This window comes from Acyrthosiphon pisum, chromosome X (assembly GCF_005508785.2).
Source record: "Acyrthosiphon pisum isolate AL4f chromosome X, pea_aphid_22Mar2018_4r6ur, whole genome shotgun sequence".
NCBI lineage: Eukaryota > Metazoa > Arthropoda > Insecta > Hemiptera > Aphididae > Acyrthosiphon > Acyrthosiphon pisum.
In genome coordinates this window covers 35,929,087-35,943,329 of record NC_042493.1, presented here as the reverse complement: position 1 = coordinate 35,943,329, position 14,243 = coordinate 35,929,087, and the positions used below count along the sequence as shown (strand labels likewise).

The 14,243-nt window shown below is 29.8% G+C and overlaps 3 protein-coding genes and 1 long non-coding RNA gene across 5 annotated transcripts; 1 reads left to right on the top strand and 3 right to left on the bottom strand.

Annotated features, from left to right (window-relative positions):
• Positions 1–145: 145 nt before the first annotated feature.
• LOC107882427 lies at positions 146–2,815 on the top strand. The gene is made up of 5 exons (XM_016800747.2): positions 146–816; positions 890–1,095; positions 1,792–1,899; positions 1,964–2,080; positions 2,184–2,815. Exons 1-5 carry the CDS (start codon positions 610–612, stop codon positions 2,404–2,406), a joined length of 861 nt encoding a protein of 286 aa, XP_016656236.1. The 5' UTR covers positions 146–609; the 3' UTR covers positions 2,407–2,815.
• Positions 2,816–2,940: 125 nt separating this feature from the next.
• On the bottom strand, positions 2,941–7,187 carry LOC103307862 (putative nuclease HARBI1). Of its 2 annotated transcripts, XM_008180269.3 has the most exons (8): positions 7,141–7,187; positions 6,723–6,857; positions 5,754–5,881; positions 5,452–5,648; positions 4,764–4,908; positions 3,669–3,813; positions 3,438–3,585; positions 2,941–3,364 (listed from the first exon to the last, which is right to left on the bottom strand). In XM_008180269.3, the coding sequence occupies exons 2-8, from the start codon at positions 6,832–6,834 to the stop codon at positions 3,109–3,111; spliced, it is 1,131 nt and encodes a 376-aa protein (XP_008178491.1). In that variant the 5' UTR covers positions 6,835–6,857; positions 7,141–7,187; the 3' UTR covers positions 2,941–3,108. The 2 variants fall into 2 exon arrangements, with proteins under 2 accessions (XP_008178491.1, XP_029341860.1); XM_029486000.1 differs by having other exon boundaries at positions 6,723–7,178.
• A 2,720-nt stretch (positions 7,188–9,907) lies between these two features.
• On the bottom strand, positions 9,908–11,510 carry LOC107882425. Its single transcript, XM_029485999.1, has 5 exons — positions 11,344–11,510; positions 10,852–10,965; positions 10,642–10,701; positions 10,303–10,576; positions 9,908–10,237 (listed from the first exon to the last, which is right to left on the bottom strand). Coding segments are annotated over exons 1-5 (471 nt in total). The 5' UTR covers positions 11,366–11,510; the 3' UTR covers positions 9,908–10,236.
• Positions 11,511–11,928: 418 nt separating this feature from the next.
• Positions 11,929–13,534, bottom strand: LOC107882426. Its single transcript, XR_001678735.2, has 4 exons — positions 12,766–13,534; positions 12,415–12,518; positions 12,129–12,245; positions 11,929–12,022 (listed from the first exon to the last, which is right to left on the bottom strand). It is a non-coding gene; the product is annotated as an uncharacterized LOC107882426 (long non-coding RNA).
• Positions 13,535–14,243: the final 709 nt, after the last annotated feature.

The following is a 14,243-nucleotide window of genomic DNA, read 5'->3' as shown; positions in this document are numbered from 1 at the left end:
AATAACGAAAACTGTTCTTCGTCGCATACTTATGATCCCACGGCCAGGACTAGCATAAGTATAGGCCGGATGGCCCAAAGCATCACCATCGTCCCCTTCGCTGAGTGCGGCGTGTAGGTAATCCGGCTGGTACATAGTGACCTGGGGGTCTATTCTCGAAAAGAACGACCAAACGTATACGTTATTACTCGTACACGAGCAGTTCGTTACCTTTGCTCGTCTACGTTCATCATCTCGTATTCTTGAACAGCGTACGAGCAATGAAAACGACCGATTCGTATACGAATAACTCGAACGTACGAAATATTAAAAATGTAGTTGGTAACTCTGTAAAATGTCTATCTTATCACAGTTTTGGCGGGTTTTTAAAATATTTTGTACGTTATCACAGCCGATCACCGTATAGTCTTAGCACAGAATTGTATTATGGTTTATGGTAATGACCAATGATTATGCCATTATGGCAAAATAATTTTTAGCTTTGTAATGATTATAATTATTTTTTCATGGTTAAGTACTGATTAATGATTAGAGCTTACGGCTTGTTGTTGTTTTTTGTTTTGCTGTAATATTTCCGGCTTTACTGCGCTTGTTAGTCATATTTTTAAAATGGAAATGAAAAAAAACAGGAAGCCGAATACTACTGACAGACAGAAAAAATTACTGGTAGACTTTATGGTTTTACATCCTGAACTAGTTTCAGGAAAAAATACATCAAAGTCTACAGTAAAACAACGACAGAAGTTATGGGAAAGTTTAGCAGAGGCGTTAAATTCAGAAGTTGGCCCAAATAAATCTTGGAGTGAGTGGAGAAAGGTATGTATAATAATATAGTGTATTACATAGTTGTAGAGCGATTACTAATAGTTTAATTTTTTTTTTTTCTCAGACATGGTGTGATTTAAAAACGAATGTTAAGGGTAAGGCAGGCGCAAATAGAAAAGAAAGGAATAAAACTGGTGGTGGAGAATTAGATTTGGAGGTATTTAGTGAGTTTGAGAACAAAATACTGGAAATGCTCGGTCCAACAATTGTTGAAGGACATACATCAGTAGATGAAAGTGCAGCTGATATTTCCTTTTTTGTACCACATTCGTAAGTTTATTATGTGTAGGCTAAGTATACTACTAGTAGTTGTAGGTAAAGTTACATTAAATACTAATCTTATGTGTTTTAGTAAATTGTAATTTAGTTAGGTTCTTGGTAAGACAAAATGCTAACTTTCCATAGGTGTTGCCATTCAATATCTATTTTTTACGAATTATGATGAAACATAAATAATTTTAGCCAAATGGAATAATTTCATTAATTTAACAAAAACGTAGTTATAACTTATAATAATTTTGACAAATAATCAAACCTGTAATATCATTGAGTATAGAGTATATACAGTATACAGTGTACTCAATGGTAATATATCATCTATATAAATTATATCAAATATAATTATATGATTTATTAGACTAATCAGTGGCATATCTACGTGGGGGGATATGGTGGTAATATCCCCCCTCCCCCGGTAGACCAAATGTTGTACACAATACAACATGTATATAATAATATGAAAATAAAATGTGTATACTGAATGTCTATTGAAAATTGTATAACCCCCCCCCCCCCCTCCTTGAAAAAAAAATCCTTGATACACTACTGACTGTAATACCTATATCTCAAAAGAACAAAAAATATTAAATTAATTTGTTACAAATAAAATTAATTTAATTATTATATCAAATTATATAATATTATTATTTAGTTGAATTAACTATTAACATTTATAATACATAAAAGATCAACACAAAGCTTATTAAGCAATTCAAATATGGTCTTGGTGAATGAAGTTGTGCCTGTTGAATCAGATGATACACCGGATGATGGTAATCTTATGTGGAATGATAGGTTTGTATATTATATTCAAAAATATATTAATGTATGTATTTTAAAATTACTTATTTGAACTCAGTTGCTTAAATGGACTTGAAGATCTTATAGAAGATTCGAATAAAGTTAATGAAATTTATGATTGTGCTAGTGGCTACCCTTCAAAACATTTACCAACCGTATCTCAACCATCAATTAGGTATGTATAAATCTATTATTTGGAATACAATGATCTTACATGTTTAAAAATATATGTTAAATATTAAATGTATACATAAATTGCCTAATTAATTTGTTCACAGAAATACATATAAAGTTAAGACAAATTGTAAATTAACCAATTTACAAAATACAGTTGCTGCTACAAAATCATTTGCTGCTATAAGCCAAAAAAAAACAAAAATTAAGGCCAGTTATTATGAGCGTAAATTATTATTGCTGGAAAAAATTGCTGCAGCCGAAGAAAAAAAAGCTGAAGCTTTAATTAGTATAGCTCAAAGTTTGGCATCCAGACAAATTTTGTAACTGCTTGGCGCTTATTTAAAATATTAATTGTTTTCTTCTACTTTATTGCTTTATGCTTTGTACGCTTTTCTATTGAAATCTTCTTCACTTGGCTTTTCGGTTTTTATCTAATGTAAATTATTATTGGGTGATTGAGTATGAAAGTATTGAGTTTATGTGTTTATATGTTTATATGTCGTTTATGTTTTCAGGGTTGGTATGTTTTGAATGACTAAATTGAATGCTTAAAAAGGACATCTAAGATATTTTAATGATGAATAAAACCAAGTTTGAATTAACTGTTTCAAACTTTTTTTTTTGTTTTCTTAATGATAAAAAATTCATGATTTTGCCAACCCTATTAACATTGTTAATATATATGTTAGTTATGTTAGTTGAACATGCAAAAAGAAAAATTAATATATGTTAAATGCAGTGTTGGGTAGTAATGTAAAACTTTTCTAAAGTAATTTACCCAACACTGGTTAAATGTTAATAATATATATTAATAATTAATAATACTAATAATAATAAGATAATATGTATAAAAACAAATAATTAGAATAACAAACACAAATTTGAAGAAATACGGTTTATTACAGACTGAATGGGTTTACTTTTTATGAACAGTATAAAACAACATTGCATGCTTTTTATAAAAGTGATTAATATATATTATATAATGTAACAAAAAACATTGACATTTTTAAATTTTAGTTTTATTTAACGTCTTGTAAAATATGAACGTATGACCAGTTGTTGCATACGACGACCAATTGTTAATTGTTGACCTACTACAGGATCAGGAATAATTTGTGCATCATACATTCCAAAGTCAATATTTACTGGATCATCAGGTTCATTTATTGGTACAGGTATGTTATCGTTAATACACATGTTATGGAGAATGGTACATGCTATAATAATTTTTGAAGCTCTCTCTGGGTGGTAGTGCAAAACTCTATGCTTCAGTAAACATCTAATTATAATTTTATAAAACAAATTTTTGTATTATTTATGTATTATTTATTTAGCTTAAAGAGAATATGTACCTAAAGCGCATTTTAAGAATACCATTACACCTTTCGATTGTTGATCTTGTACTTGTAAGCCAATTATTATAACGAGCGTCAGGAGAATCTGGTGTTGGATCACTTAGTGGTGTTAAAAGCCAAGATCTTAGTGGGTATCCTGAATCACCTACAGAAGATATTGTACTGAATAGATCAAATTTTGCTTACCTATACCTAATACCTATTATAGTGAAGATAGGTAATTCTTACCTAAAAGAAAATATGATGAATGACCGTTACTGTGTAAATTTTCCATGTACGTTGATACACAACTTTGACGCCATATATACGAATCATGAGTACTACCAGGATAATTAGCGTTTACATTTAAAATTCTAGTATCTGAATCACAAACCTTGAATTTTATAATTTAATACAATGTTAAAGTAATAAAGTAATAGTATACAATACTCACATAAGTACTAAGTACTAGGTAAGTAGTAGGTAAGTAGTATAGGTAAGTATTACATTTTATACGTCACTTTATAAATCTAGTTGATAAAAAACGATGTTCCATGTAATTATATTTTTTCCAAAACAATTAATTTTTCAGTTACAACTTGCAATTAATAACAGTTTTATACATTTTTAGAGATTTACAAAAAATTGACTTTAAATGTAAAAAAATATAGGTACTTTTTTTGATTTAATTGGTACTTTTGTTTTAGATTCTTTTAGAATTTAACCCAACCTAACCTATGAATGTATTGATTTTACAATTTTTTTAATTTTTTTTTTGTATTTGTGTACACGATACTACACGATAAGTAGTCAAAATGATGTTTCGATTTTCAAATCCAGTATCTTATTAGATGGGAAAGTGAGTCTAGTTGGTTCATTGTGGAGGTGAAAATTTATAATTCGCAATAGTTTTCAAAAGCGCCGAGAATTCAATACATTTTATTCAATATTATCAAAGTAAGACTTTAGCCACACCCCACCTTCCAAAAAAAAAAACCCCAAACGCTATTTGCGCCCATGAGTGACCCACTTGTAACCTACTCTACAGCAGAGCGTACCACATCCTACTACTACCTTCATCACTACCTACACTTACCATTGGCACAACTAGACATTTGAACTAGGGGGTGCTTAAGCTCCAGGTTTTTATATGATTCAATGAGACCTAACAACTAACGATTTTTTAGGGGGTGCTAATTTTGACTTAGGGGGTGCTAAGGACCCAAAGCATCCCCCCTAGTTGCGCCAATGCCACTTACCCATCTTTTTGTCGCTTGTGATTTAAACTATATTTATTACTGTATTACTTAAATCGTTACTTAGGTACCTAATTGTATTACTTACTAGTTGAGTGTTTATACTGTGATATCCTTTCCGATTCACGTAAATATGTTCCGCATATAGTCCTTCAGAACGAGGTGGAAAAATTGCTATATGTGTACAATCGATGCAACCTATAACGCCCGGTACACCAGTTTTTTCGTAAAATCTAGATATTATTAAAGAGTTAAATTTATAGTAGGTAGGTACGTTTAAATCGTAATTGATTATCAATATTATCAAATAGGTATATTTCGGTATTAAGTCGGTCAAATTAATTCAAGTTGGCATTCTAAAAACATTAATTGAATTTAGCATAAAGTCTAAATAAGATCAGTTTTGCACATCAGAGATCTGGGGGTGCCTGAACATACGTGGATAGTTTCTCACCTTCTAAAACACGGGGAGGGGGAACATATTATTTCGTCCTCCAAAAAAATTTAGGTCAAACTATATAAAGGTAATAAAATAATAAGTACCTATTTACATTGACCACCCTTGATTAAGCATTTTAGCTCCAGCCATTCTACTAAATGTGCCTCTGTCACACACCAATGTTAATATTGATAGGTACCTGATTTACTGAACCTACTTATTCTCATTTCTCACACATTTTGTTCTGCGTTATGTTGTCTAAACACGACACCTATGAAACTGTCAGTACCCAAGACCATGAACCTTGAAGTAAAAATAATTTAGGTATTATATTTACCCTCTTCTGATAGTATTCAGTTTCTCAAATGAATCTGGGAAATGAACATACCGCTTGACAACATCGGACATATTCATTGCATCGGTAACCTCAGTTATGCACCTACTCACAGAAGCTTGGCTTAAGCCTGAAGACCTGTTGTCTCCTATATCAAGTTGATATGATCCACTTGTGAAAAATCGCAATGCTGTCAAAACCTTTCAATAAATTAAAATTGTACATCAAATTGATTGAAAATTTATATTGAGTACTATAGGTACCTACATACTTTAAGCGTAGAAAAATAACTAATTAATCTATACCTTTCTTTCTATTGAAATTGATGTTTTTCTTGTTTGTTCAGACATATATGGCGTTAATACTTCAATAAGTTCGCCAGCCAACTCTTTACTAAGCCGAAATTTTTTAATGAACTGTTTATCAGATAGCTCTAAAATTGAATAAGGGCAATAATAGTTAATAATAAATATGGCAGCTGGTAAGAAACATGATTTGTTAAAGTAATTTTTGATAGTTGTAGACAAAAAATTATGAATTGCAGCTGTTATTTTTAATTCAAATACAGTGCCGCATATACCTCAGTGGCAAAGCCTCGGTAAAATATCTCCCTAGCGTAGGGTTTAGGACACCCCAACATTATCATAGTTTTTATAGTATTATATGTTTTAATTAAATAACTGTAGGTATGTAACTCCTACAATTGTAAGGAAAACTAGAATTTGATAGTGTATGCATTATTGCACTATAGGTCAGTGGCGTAGACATGATTTCTGAAAGAGGGGGATCAAAAAAAGAAAATGACATAGCTAAATGGGAGGGAAAAATTGGAAAATCCTCAACCCCCAAAACTTTTTACTAAGGTAATAAAAAGCCAATGAGGGTGGATCTGACCTCCTACGTCCCCCCTTGTCTACGCCACTGCTATAGGTATGTAGTTACCAAGCAAGTCAATTTATTTTAGGTGTTTTAGTTTATTACTTTTACTTATATCTACACATTCAATCTGTGTTTGGGGTGCCTGCCTAGAACCTTACTACCGTAGTAGCAGCGACGCAGCTCTGAATTCAAATATAATATAGGTATATAATTGTACAATATTATATTTTTTTTTTACTGCAGTCATATCTATATAGTATCTGCTATAAGTCAATAGATGCCGTATTAAATTTGAAATAAATTGTGAATATTGCTTAGAATTAATAATAATTTTTGTAATATAGAAAAGGACATAATAATACTATCAATAGGTAGGTATATTATATTGAACAAACCTTCAAAAACATTTTGAGCTTGGTAAAATCGACGAGGATGATTATCAGCTTCTAACTCAACAAACTCTAACTGCTGTAAAATCATCATTTGTTCAAATTCTTGAAAAGCCATCGTGTAAATTTGGGTTTACGCAACTATAGTACCTAAGTAAATAAATTACTTGAATCAATAACGAAAAATTAAACTATAAAAGGTTATTGAAATTTAAGAACATGCTGAGGTATTTTTTTATTAAAACAATACAATTGAGTACAAATGATAATATCTAAATTTGATAATAAAACGTACGAACACTCAATTCGTATGGGTGATGAGTAACCGTAAGAGAACTACGAACAATTACGTATACGTATTGTACGATATCAATTCAAGAATACGGTTTTTTAATATACTACGTAAAAATGGCGATTTACGTACGCTTTGGTCGTTCACTTTTCTTACGTTACATTCAAGAATAGCCCCCCTGACCGGGTGATAAGACTTGGTGATAAGACCAATTTCCATTTTCCAGGTACAGGTGGCAAAACAATCAAAATACAAACTGACAAATATCTAAATATAACTGACTATCATATTTATTCATTATTATTTAATAAAACAGTTTTGCACATAACCTCAAAAAGCCTCATATTGTCTTTCTCTCTTTACTTTCTCTCTTCCCCAAAAAAGCACACGGCCTCATATGGAACTGGTATAGGCATGTCCTATCCATTCTTATATTATCTATGGAGACAGAGCCTAACGAATAACAATCAACATCAAAAAACATAAAAAATTGTTGGTGGGATAGGGATATCTACTACACGTACTACACATGGCTCAGGTAGAGATAACACTTCAGTGCTAATGGCATGTAGTGCAAGTGGTCAAAAAGGTCCACCGCTTATTATATTTAAAGGCAAAAGTGTATGGGATAAATGGGTAGGAGAAACATCTTTCTTTCCTGGTACTACATATGCAGCTACCACAAATGGGTGGATGGAAAAAGAAGTTTTTTATAATTATTTTGAAAAAAGCTTCATTAAAAGTACAAATCCTACTCCAGAAAATCCTGTTCTTCTAATTTATGATGGGCATTCATCACACGTGGATTTGAAACTAATAGATACTGCTATAAAAAATAATGTAACAATAATGTTACTTCCTCCACATTCAAGCCATTTGTTACAGCCGTTAGACCTAGCTGTTTTTAAATCTATAAAAAATGAATGGGATAAAATATTATGCTCTTGGTGTAGAAATCACCAGGGACAAAAATTGCCTAAGTCAGAGCTTTCTAAAATAATTTGTAATATTTGGACAAAGCTTGATCCACAAATTATAAAAAATGGATTTAGAAAATCTGGGATATATCCATTTAATCGTACTGTTGTAGAACGTTCCAAATTTGACCCTCTGAAGCTTTCCAGATATGATGAAAATTGCCAATCAGACATATTATTACATGACTTGCCTTCTACAAGTTATGCAACAACAGCAGAAGAGACTTCTACAAGTTATACATCTACAGTAGAAGAGCATTCTACAAGTTATACAACTACGTCAGTTAATATCGATACTGTAGAAGAGCTTTCTAGAAATTATATAACTACTGATGTAGCAGAAGGGCCTACAAGCTACACTAATATTGATATTACAGAATGTTTAAGTGCTGAAAATTCAACTGGAAACAGTAATAATATGTTTGAAATACTTTTACTTAATTCAATGAAACAAGCCACATTTGAAAAACAAACAAAACGAAAAATCACAGGCGGTGCTTCTGTTATTACTTCAGAAGAGGCAGTACAAATCTTAAAAGAAAAATCAAATTTAAAAAACATCCCAAAACATAAAACTACAAAAAAAAAAATCGAGAAAGAACTTTGTGCTGAGGGAGGTATAGATGATGATATTCAAAATATAATAGACATAAATATTGATAACTATAATGAAGATCAGAATTTAATATTATCTGACAATGAATGCAACCTATTAGAATTAGATGATATAGAACTAGAAGAACAAGAAATGGCTGAAGAATCTTATTTGCATCGTACAGTAGATAACATAGGTGACTGGATATTGGTGAAGTATATTGTTGGAAGCAAAGGAAAAAAAATCAAACACTTTGTTGGCATTATTAAAGATAAGACAGATACAAATCTAATTGTTAAATTTGTGAAATTAAAAAAAGAACTTAAAAACAGCTCAATATTTGTGTATCCCGTTATTGAGGATATTGATAAAAATGTTTTAGTCGATAATATAAGTTGCCGTCTCCCATTACCTAAAGAGGGAAAAGGGGGTGAATTAATATTCATGGTAACTTTTAGTCAGTTCAATTTAAAATAATTATTTAACGTAGTAAGTAAGTACTTGCTTACTATTTAACTCAAAAGTCTGAGTATAATTAAGGGATATCGTTTTTGTTTTAGATGTTATTACATTTTATTTGTTATAAGTATATTGTTTAATAAAGTACCTAACTCAAAAGTCTGAGTATAATTAAGAGATACAATTTTTTTTAGATTTTATAATTTTATTTGTTTTATATTATTTAATAAACTAACTCAAAAGTCTGAGTATTGTTCAGAGATCTATGTTTTATTTTATTTTTTTGTTAAATACTTAAAAAGATTTTATAAAAATTGTTTGTGACTAAAATATGTATGTTTTCAAATACCTATACATTTTTAAGTATGTTATTAGTTAACAATTACACTTTTAATACGTGTTATTATAACAATCAACACTAAAAAAAAAACTAATCGTCTGTCAAATCTTGATAAATTAAAATAATTAAATTCTCTCAATGGAATTTGTTTACAGATTTTCATTAGTTTATGGCACTTGCCCCGGCTAAGGAATAGCTAGTATACAACTGTATAAAAATTACCGATTTTGCTCTTACCCCGGTAGCAGGGAAAGTGCAACATTTTTTTTTTTCATTCAATAGTTATTTTTCAACCAAAAAAATTATCAAAACACTTTTTTGAATACAAATTTGAATTCTTAATACGTTCATTAATATATGAAAAAAAAACAATGTTCCTAGTAAGAATACAGTAAGATATATGTTCCATTAAACTGAGATTTTGCAAAATGGCGTTGCTGTTACCCCACCTGACCTTATATAAGTATTTAAATAATAATAATATTTTAATTTAATATAAATTGGTGGCTGACCAATCTAATCTTATTTATTCATACATAGCTACACAAAAAAGGAACAAAATAACTAAATGATAATTACAACCTAACCAATATAATTAACACAATATAATGGTCAGAAACCAGTACATTTTCTTGAAAGAATTAAGTATCCAAATTGCAAGTGTTATATAAATTGATTTATATTTTCCACATACTTACTTAAAATAATTGGAAATATAAACAAATCGCAAAACTTCTTTTTCCCCTTTTTACCAGTAAATGAATAGTCCGCAAGAAAACAATTTGTAAATAGTTTTGACATGATTCTTTTCACGGCCGTTTTTACATTTTTCCCTCCAACATGTGATAATTCATTTATCTATAAATATAATTAATTATAATTCTGTTTTACTTTTCTAGTTATTTAAAATATAATATACTTACCAAAGCTTTTTTGAATTCTTGTTGCCCAAAGTTTTGTCCTCTAAAGTGTTTAAATCCACCACATTATCTATTGGTATAGAGCAATCTGACATACAGTTTATGTCTACATTTGTTTGTTCATAAAATTTAGTTGGTTTATCCTCCAGAAACTTTTCAATTGATTGTACTCTCTCTAACAATTCATAGTGATTATTTGTTAGTGTGTTTGTAATATGTTTCAGCTCTACTTTGAAATACATAATTTGTCTTATGATTTGTTTTTTGAACTCTTTATCTAAAAGTGAAAAACAACATATGCTATAAATTAATCCTAGTATATGGAACCAATAATATACTTACCATTAATCGCATCATGATCTTCACATAATGAAAATGATTTTCTTCCATTGTTAGAAAAATCTGTAACATTATTATAAAACTTATTTCAGACACTGTTGTGATTCAGTGATTGATCTGGTATTAAACAATAATTTTAATAAATAATAATCATCAATCATTAGAGGTACAAAATTCTTATGACTTGTTTAATTTATTCATGAATAACTTTACCAGGGCTATTCCGAGGACTTATGTATCCAATATTTTCCATATGATTTCTTCTTTCTTTAGAATTATCAGTTTTAAATTTAAGTTTTCTGCTAAAAAATGATGTCTCTTCAGCCTCTGAAAATTAATTTTTTTTTAGATTTACATTAATTATTTTAGTATTTAGTATTTATTCAGTATTAAATAATCAGTAAATTTCTAGTTTACCAGGTACCGTAAATTTTAGATATTTTTTTTCAATGTTACTTTTTAACACTGAAAACAATGGTCTAATGAAAATGTACACAGATCATTAGGTTTAAAAAAATATATTATGATATATATAATTATATTTTTCAAATAAAATGTTAGGTCAATATACTTATAGGAAACAACTATTAATCATACTTTAAAAGTGCAAAATTTAAGTTAATATAGATTAAAACAATAAAAATAGTAAATATAGGGTGGACTGGAAAATGTTTAAATATCATTATACATTATTTTTTTTTTTACCATCATTATCTGAATTAATCATAGCAGGCGAGAATAATGATGTCTGTGTGTTGTTACTTTCATCATAACAGTTTCTTTTCAACAATGTAGATTTTTCAGCATCTATTATGGGGCAGCATAATATTATAAAACATATTTCAATTAAAATATACTTGTGGGTAATATATAATTAAACTAGCATTTTAATAATCCCATATTATGATTTTATATTCCAACTATTAAAACCCACAGCATATATAAATTAAACAAGTTACTATTACAAAATATATTTTATTTAGACGTAGGTAGTTAAAATCTAATATTTACGTCTAATATTTTCTTGTTGATAGGCTTTTTTCTTAGAATTATTATCTCCAAATGTAACTTTCCTTTTAAAAGTAAATGATGTGTTTTCAGTCCCTGAAATTTCATTTTTTTTATGATAACAGTTTTCATTTATTGGAGTATATATTATATTATTTTATTACTTAAAAATTGCAAAATTCAAGGTAATATTGATTAAAACAATAGATTAATAAAAATAGTTTGGGTGGAAGAGTTTTAAATAATCATATATTAAACAACATTATTTTTTTTTCTTACCGGCATCTGAATTAATCATAAGATGCGAGGATGATGATCTCTGTGTGGTTTTTTTCATCAAAATTGTTTCTTTTTAACAATGTAGATTTTTCAGCATCTATAGGGCAGCATAATATTATGAAACATATTTTAAGTAATTTTGCATATACTGGCATTTTGATAATCTTATATTATTATTTTATTTAGACATAGTTATATTTTACCTGGACTTTTGAGAGAACCTATATGACGACTAATATTTTTCAGTGGATTAGCTTTTTTTTTTAAATTATCAACTCCAAATGTAAGTTTCCTTTTGAAAGATAATGTGCCTTCAGCCCCTGAAATTATATAATATATTTATTATATCAGGTTAAAATATTATGATAATGAGTTTTAATTAAATTGCATATTCAGTCAAAATTAAGTATACAACTGACACTAATAGTATGATGTTACAACATAAAAAAGTAAAAACAATAAAATAATAATAATGTTCTAAATACTAACCAAGAACAATACTACAACATATATAACTGAAATTGGTAGGTCCTCAACAGCCCCTCGGTGTCAACTGAAAACTTGATAGGTATAATAAGTCTTGACTCTTGAGACTAAAATAACAATAGAAATATTGCAAAATAAAAAGTATTATATTATTATAAATATAATATGTACGGCCCTTTTACAGCCATGCATACGTATCATATGAGAGTTTTTCGATTTATATTAGGTATATAAGTTCGTACTCGCCGACTTGCTTGAACTAATTTGCTCTATTGTGTAGTCGACGCCTACTAAGATATAAATCGAAAAACGCTGGCTATGAAACGGGCCCGATAATGATATTATATTAGATACCGGTGACAATTAGGTATCCACTTGTCGAAAACTTAGCCACTCATCAGTCATCAATATTTGAATAAAAGAATAATATGGATTATAGTCGCAACTCGCAATACTGTACTCATACCCGCGCGTTACCTTCACTTGTCAACTTCGTATCAATATAAATTTTAAAACTGTTAAGTTAAAATTGAAAAACAATAACAAAAAAAAAAATTGAAAAAAAATGTCGTCTACGCGTTGTTTGTTGTTTAAACAGAACGGTACTCGAAAGTCGAAACAAAAAGTACAAGAGCGATGGCCGACGATCGACGCCAAAATAAATAATTTTGACTGTATCTAATAACGAACTACGTCGGCGACGGCTGCACGATGAAAATAATCGGTAATCGGTATCCGACGACACAGGACTCGGAAGAATTGCAAAATGATGGCGTGGTTTGTGTTGTTTACACAGAACGGGACGCGAAACAAAAGTCGAGAACGACGAACGACGCACACCGCGATGAAAAGGAAAATGACGATCCGAAATGTACAGCATACGAATTACGAACAACGACGAGTAAATAATATGGCGGCGATAGACATAGATTATAGATACAGTTGTTTATAGATACGTTGTTTTATACGGATTACCAATTTTAGATTGTTAATTGATATTATCATATTATATTGATATTTAATGACGAGACCACATTCTTCCGTGGACGAGACAATCCGCGATGGTACCAGTACGTAGTATAAAAATAGATTGTTCACGAATAATAAATTGTGATTGATAAATGATAATAGAAGTCAGAAGATATCACTACGCGTCAATGCGTCCGACAATAATAATGTATATTTCAGATTTCTTCTTTACCAGACACCCCTTTTTTTTGGACTTATCCAGTATTCTAGTTGTTACTAATTAGATATTATATTAAATACGATGATGATGCGCTACCACAGTCTGCCGGTTGTGAACTTGTGAGTTGTGAACCATATACAGCCAGTTCCAAATAGTACAACTGTATAATATACCAATTCAGTCTAATTGTTACTATGGCGCTAATCTTTTACGTACGATTTATTTGAATTCGGTGTATACCTACTTGTAAGACAGTTTTGATCGACGATGCGTGATAGCGGACAGTGGTATATTCTCTTTTGAAATAGAGATTAGAGACATAGAGTCTTATAGTGTATACGCTTATAAACTTTATAATATAAAGATCACGTCCATACGTAAACTAAGGTACCTACTATGGTTACTGGTTTCTTTATGTTATTGCAATACCGGGTTGCAGGGACTCGTGCGGACGGGGACAAATCGCGCGTAGAAGTGTTATTATTTTATAAGCAGTGGATTTTCTCTTCATATTAATTATCATAGACAGGATTTGCAGGATCATAATTATAGTGAATATTAGTATTTCACCGAAAATAGTGTAATAGTTGTTCAATTTTGAATTTATTATTTTTGTAAACAATAAATAACAAATTATTTAGAA

What these genes read in the sequence shown, in the direction of transcription:
- LOC107882427 (XM_016800747.2), top strand. Translation starts at nt 610, where the DNA reads ATGGAAATGAAAAAAAACAGGAAGCCGAATACTACTGACAGACAGAAA. An exon ending in AATCTTATGTGGAATGATAG is followed by an intron (nt 1,900 to 1,963) that starts GTTTGTATATTA and finishes ATTTGAACTCAG; the next exon opens with TTGCTTAAATGGACTTGAAG. An exon ending in GTATCTCAACCATCAATTAG is followed by an intron (nt 2,081 to 2,183) that starts GTATGTATAAAT and finishes ATTTGTTCACAG; the next exon opens with AAATACATATAAAGTTAAGA.
- LOC103307862 (XM_008180269.3), bottom strand. Translation starts at nt 6,834, where the DNA reads ATGGCTTTTCAAGAATTTGAACAAATGATGATTTTACAGCAGTTAGAG. An exon ending in CAATTTCAATAGAAAGAAAG is followed by an intron (nt 5,649 to 5,753) that starts GTATAGATTAAT and finishes ATTTATTGAAAG; the next exon opens with GTTTTGACAGCATTGCGATT. An exon ending in ATTCTTAAAATGCGCTTTAG is followed by an intron (nt 3,365 to 3,437) that starts GTACATATTCTC and finishes AATTATAATTAG; the next exon opens with ATGTTTACTGAAGCATAGAG.
- LOC107882425 (XM_029485999.1), bottom strand. Translation starts at nt 11,365, where the DNA reads ATGATTAATTCAGATAATGATG. An exon ending in AAGTCCTCGGAATAGCCCTG is followed by an intron (nt 10,702 to 10,851) that starts GTAAAGTTATTC and finishes ATAATGTTACAG; the next exon opens with ATTTTTCTAACAATGGAAGA. An exon ending in AGATCATGATGCGATTAATG is followed by an intron (nt 10,577 to 10,641) that starts GTAAGTATATTA and finishes TTTCACTTTTAG; the next exon opens with ATAAAGAGTTCAAAAAACAA.